Consider the following 6,743-nt stretch of genomic DNA (forward strand, 5'->3'; position numbering starts at 1 on the left):
CATCATCGTCATCATCATCATCGTATACATCATCCTTAACGTCAACTTGCAAATTAACTTCATTCCCTCCGGTCTGATCTTCATCATTCCCCTCCTCCTCCTTCTCATCATCATCATCATCACCATTCCTGACGTTCTCGCCATCACCATCATCATATTTTAAATTTATAATCCCTTTATTTCTCTCGTCATCAATGTCATCACCGTCTTCATCGTTGACAAAATTAGCGCTAATTAGAGCAGCGTTGTCATGAAAACAACCGCTGCTTCGACGCTTTTTGTTTGATTTAAATTTAATGATATCACGTGATTGCACATCCGGTGATGATAATGATGGTGATGATGATAATGATGGTGATGATGATAATGATGGTGATGATGATAATGATGGTGATGATGATAATGATGGTGATGATGATAATGATGGTGATGATGATAATGATGCTGATGATGATAATGATGCTGATGATGGTGATGATGTTGAGAGCACTTTAAGTGAATTTTTAGATGCGCGGCTTTGTGAAATATGATTTTGACGAGGATGATTAAGACGATGGTTGAGATGGTTGAGATGGTCTAGATGATTAGGATGATGATAACTTGAACGATGATGACGATGACCACCGTCATAAATATCAATATATCTACCAAGCTTATGGTTTTGAAATGGAAAACTGCTGTAGTAAAGATTACGTTGCTGATTATGATGAAGATGAAGAAAATGTTTATTAGGAAGGTGATTAAAACGATAACTATCATGACTTAAAAATCTTTTTGCTCTGCGCAACCTTTCCGAAAGTTGATTCGATTGTCGACCGTGCAAACGTCTTGGCATGCTCTGATGCCAATTTATCGTTGACGAAGCATTTGGAAAGGTGGAAACCTCGACCAAGAAGCAGATCTCATACAGCGTGTTCTCGTGAAGACTTTTGATGTCATAATTGTTAATGTTATTAATTACGCTGTTGCTGTTGATGACGTTGTTGATGACGTTGTTGCGTTGCTGCTGGTTGTCCAGTAAGTCCACATCCTGCTTCACGTAACTACCAACCGCTTGATAACTAATCGATAGATTGCTGTACGTGATTGGTTGAGAGTCGTTGTGACGTAGTTTCAATGTCCAGCCAATGGAGATTGAGTTCTTTGTGGTTCCTTTGATGCTTATAGTTAAATGACCATTGTCCGTGGAGGTATCAATTTTATTATCGTTGCTGTCGTTTTTATGGCTGCTACTGCTGTTGTTGTTTGTCTTGTTGTATTCAAAGTTGTGAAACATTTTGCCGGTCACTACTTAGGATTATTGTTGTTTGACTGTCAGTGAAAATAAATAAATAAACGTATATATTTATACATATATCATATGTATAAATATATATATAACATATAATATATATATAATATATTGGTGTTACGACCACTTCATTATCAAGACGTCTCACAATGCATACACAAGAGGAGCCATCAAATCTCACTTGCAATCAACACATGCAACTCTAATAACCCGCCAAATTCTTGACAACAACACAAAAATAATATATCAAAACACCAACACAATACATCTAAAAATTGAAAAAGCTGTCCTAATAGATATCAATAAATTCCAAATAAGCATCAAATAAAGAATGACAACAGCATCACCAACTCGACGCTTCAATACTAACTTCAATAACAATGAAGAACAAAGAAATGACAACAACTAAGAAGATGAAAAATACGACACCAACTAAGTAACTCACTTGGCTAAGCAACTAACTTCGCATTGTCTAAAGAAGCTATTTAAACCATGGCTGCACTGAAGATGAATTGTGAAAAATCGAAATAGGGTCTTATTTACATGATGCATTTGGATAATAATTTGGATAATAACAGTAATTTCATTGAATTTTCATGATGAACTTGGATGATAATTTTATTTTCAATAAATTGGACAATTTCCAGGTAATTTTAGTAGAGAAAATTGAAAAACAAAGTTAAAATTGATTAATGCCAACAATTCAGTAGAATTCAAACAATACTATCATAATACAATACAATACATCCATATGTTAACTCATTCATTTGTTTTTTTTGAGTAGATTAGTACACCAGACGACAAAAAGTAATTTAATCGAACCAGAAGACCTCCCAGCAGAATAATCTTCTTACTTTTATAGCATATATTTTTCATTATTATAAAAGCTGCAGTCAATGTTAATTGTTTTATTAGTGTTTTTAATGTTTTGTATCGAAAAATTAATGTGAGTGTTGTTGGTGTCGTTGTTGTTGTTTCTATAGAAGTATTGCTGTTTTATGCATTGTGTCTATCTTTAATGTTGTCGTTGTTTTTCATTTATTGGCGCATTTGTTGTTGCTGCAGCAACTGATGCAAATATGCACAGCACAACATCTCAAGACAAAATCCTCCTTAATCCCATGCAAGGCATCATCATCCTAGTCTTATCATCCTCGTCGTTATCATCGTCATTTGTCTCATCATCATCATCATCTTTATTATCCACACTTCATCATTTGCATTACCGTCATTATCATCATAGTCATCAAGAAATTATTGTTGTCTTCATCGTCGTCGTCGTCTCCGTCGTTGGTATGATCAGACTAATTATTTACGTGCGCGTGCATAAACACACAGCCATACATATCTTACACACACACACGCACGCACACACACACACACACACACATACACACACTTAAATACATGTGTATACCACAAATTCTACAGGAAGACAGATATAAATAAAGTGTTTCCATTCATTAATTTGTTTAAGAAGCATCAGTTTGCCTGTGTGGAATGAATTCCTTTCCAACAAATCAATTAGAACGAAATACTTTCGGGACAAAAACATGGCTTGAAAATATATTAAAGCTAACATACATACACCACACACACACACACACACACACACACACCACACACACACACACACACATACACACACACACATACACGTACACACACGCACGCATGCACGCACTCACACAAATACCTGGACGCACACTAGTACTCAGGCATGAAATAACGTTTAAAAATTGGACGTAAATTGACTGTCTTAATGTGAATTATTCATTTCTTGTGTGAGTAACATTTGCATGCGTCTTTCAACTAAATATAATTTTTCATTATTTAAGTTAATGTCATGACGTTATGTTAATATCATGATGCTAATGCTATGATGTTGATGTCGTGATTATAATGACTCAGATGATAACGGCAATTACATTAATCTACTTCATGACAACGACAATGGCGATGAAGGTGATGAGGGAACAGATGATGGCGAGGAAGAAGATGATGAAACAGATGATGGTGATGAAGGAGATTGAAAAGTAAAAGTAGATAAGGAGGAGTAAAAGGATGAAAATGATGAAAATGATAATAATAATCACGGTGATATTGGAGGATGGTGATGATGTGAGTGCAAGACGATGATGACAATGATTTGATGATGGTGATGACAATATTTAAAAAATTATGATGATTATGGCGAGTATTGGAGGACGATGATGCCGGTCCACAACATAACTACAGCCATGATGACATCGTCATTGTGTGAAATAATAACTTGTAAACTTTCGATTCTTCAATTACAATTCTCTTTTTTTCTGAACTTACCTTTCAATTTTCATCTCTCTTTCTCTCCACCTTTCTATTTTTCTTTCTCCAACACACACACACACACACACACACACACACACACACACACACACAGGAATTGTCCACACACACACACAGGAATTGTCTCAAAAACAATTTTTAAAAGAACAACCCGTAATTTCAATTTTCTACAAACAATTTTCTTTACATTACGTGACTGGAAAAGCAGTTGCGTCAAAATTAAAGGCCAACCTGCATCACAATTCCAGACGATAATTTGATTAAAATGTCAGACTTTGCCTCTTATGAGCTGCAATTAAGTTGAATTATTTCTATTTATTGAAAGAAAATTGTATAGAAAATTCTTCTACAATTACCGCTACCAACATCACCATCTTTTCAATGTTATCATCTGATCATACTCATTATCATCATAAATATGATAATACAGTTATTATCGAAATGGTGATCGCCATCGTCAGCATCAAAATATTATCATTTTCATCACCATAAACTCACCATCACCAACACACATTCATTCCCAACACCATCATCATTAGCGAGATTTCGCCATCATCTTCATCATCAAATCACCATCATATCCAACGAGTAGTCGTCATCGTCCACTTCCACATTACGACGTGTCATATTAGGTGGAGCTGCAAGCCGCTGCAAGAGCGATCAACAGTTCATAATTTTAAATTACTACCACCTGACGCCTGCTTTTCACAACTCGCTCATCTCCACCTACATCACCATCACTATCTCTACCTGCATCTTCATCGCCATCCTTGTAAACAGTATTATCTTTAGTGCTGCCACCATTGCCACTACTGCTACTGCTGCCAAGGTCGTCATCAACGTCACTCCATCAACAACGTCGTCGTCATTTTCGCCACACACTAACCGCCTCCGAATATATATCTAAATAATGTCATCATCATTCTCGTTTGCATGTACTTACATTTGATCGTTGCATTGACCTGGCCGGCAAATAAATGTGTGGAAACAACATGGAAGTGTGTGTAACTAAGATTTTCATGCTTGTAAAAAAAAATCTTTAAAAAAGTTTTAGGAAAATTGAAGTGACAAATAAAGAAAAATTTATTTTACCCTCAAAAATCTACCAAAAAAACCTCGTTTTTTAAAAAGTATTTAAAAAATAAAATAAAATTATTCTAATATCAAAACACTCAGGTTTGTTTTTTATATAATTTTTTCATTATATTATTATTTCTTAGAAACATACAAACGTGTATGTCTGGTTCATGTATGTATGTATGCATGTTTGTTTGTATGTATGTATGTATGTATGTATGTATGTATGTATGTATGTATGTATGTATGTATGTATGTATGTATGTATGTATGTATGTATGTGTGTATGTATGTATGTATGTATGTATGTATGTATGTATGTATGTATGTATGTATGTGTGTATGTATGTATGTATGTATGTATGTATGTATGTATGTATGTATGTATGTATGTATGTATGTATGTATGCATGCATGCATGCATGTATGTATATATGTATGTATATAAGTAATAACAAACCCAAATTATAACTGAAGTTTTTTTAAAAACTTTGTGCCACCAGAGAATCCATTTATACATTTTTACGACATTTTCACACGTGCCAAGTTCTACATTCCATTTTTGGACTCCTTTCAAATACTGCCTGCATTTAACAGGCCATACCAATTTTCCTTCTCATTTTCTTTATGTTTATTTATTGTTTTTTAATTTTTTCTTATTAGGTAATTAAGTTATTTTCTTTGTTTATTTTACCCCATTTTTCAGTTCCATCGAAATTGTTTCAAGATAATAGAAAGACACTCTCAAACACAAATACAACCCAACAAACACGCACACGTACACGCACACACGCACGCACACATATCCGAACACGCTTTATTCCCAGTTCCCGCCCGCCGTGAGAGCCAGGCATCAATAAGAGCCATCTGGATGCCTGGTTATGAAATATTAAATTACATTAGAATGATTCGCTTTCCACAGCATAATAACTTCCAGCTAATTATCAGCTAACTGCATTTTCATCATCAGAAGTTTTCACGCTAATTAATATTTTAAGCTGTAATAATAACTATTACATAGATTATTTTACTAGTATTATAATTTTAATTATATTATTACTGCCACTTAGGGGCGTAGTTGAGAAGGGGCCTTTAGGGCTGAGCCCCCAATAGAATTTTTTTTGTTAAGGTTAAGGTTAATTGCAACCAAATCTTTATGTAACTTTTTAATGTTCTCGCATTTCATCTCTCAGTCTTGTGTTACTCTTTGAAAAAACTTTAATCAATTTTATTATCAATTCTTGTTTTTCATTATTTTTCATTATTTTGCAATTTCGCATGCATGTTCATTTACCGTATATCTACACACATATAACCAATCAAAAAACAATCACATACTAACACGCACTTACAGAAAAAAAACACACACATAAACACACACTCCACACCAGACATATAATGTTTATTTATTCATTCATATACCTCGTTAAATACATACACACGTACAACATACTGAGTTTTGATGAACTGACAGTTAGTCAAAGCAAACGTCAAATTGAATGGATTATTAAGTTTTTTTAATATGGAAGCAATCTTTCATTGTCATCATTATCAACATCATCTTAATCCTCATCATCAGCTGCTGTTTATTCATCATCATCATCATCTTCTTCACTCATCTTTGTTATTAGGTTTATATTTTTGTTAGTCTAGACAAATGTCTCTCGTTCATAATATAATAGTACTATCACCAACATCATCCTCTTCTTCATATTCATCATCGCCATAATTCCCATCAGCAGGTTCATCAATCCATCAACAAATTATCTGCTACTCAACCACGCAGCAATTAATCACAGTTTTTAAAAAATCTAATGAAAATCTAATGAAAATTACTTAATATTTTTGCACGGTGCACTTGCAGTCACATTCACATATAAACACATAGACATAAAGACAAGCACACACAACCACGTATACACATACCAACAAACACAATCGTATACATACAGTCATGCACGCACACACACGCAAACGTTCACAAACACAAATTTTTAAATACATTCACAAAAGATGATCTCTGCCCCATATTATCTTAGGATTAAAATCA

The 6,743-nt window shown here is 34.1% G+C and overlaps 1 protein-coding gene across 1 annotated transcript; it reads right to left on the reverse strand.

The window, feature by feature from the left end:
- Positions 1-234: 234 nt before the first annotated feature.
- On the reverse strand, positions 235-1,276 carry HELRODRAFT_170859 (hypothetical protein; the record flags this gene model as incomplete). The annotated part of the gene is made up of 2 exons (XM_009016687.1): positions 235-274; positions 789-1,276. 2 exons carry the CDS (start codon positions 1,274-1,276, stop codon positions 235-237), a joined length of 528 nt encoding a protein of 175 aa, XP_009014935.1.
- Between the last annotated feature and the right edge of the window lie 5,467 nt (positions 1,277-6,743).

Source organism: Helobdella robusta (genome assembly GCF_000326865.2).
Source record: "Helobdella robusta unplaced genomic scaffold HELROscaffold_19, whole genome shotgun sequence".
Classification (NCBI taxonomy): Eukaryota; Metazoa; Annelida; class Clitellata; order Rhynchobdellida; family Glossiphoniidae; genus Helobdella; species Helobdella robusta.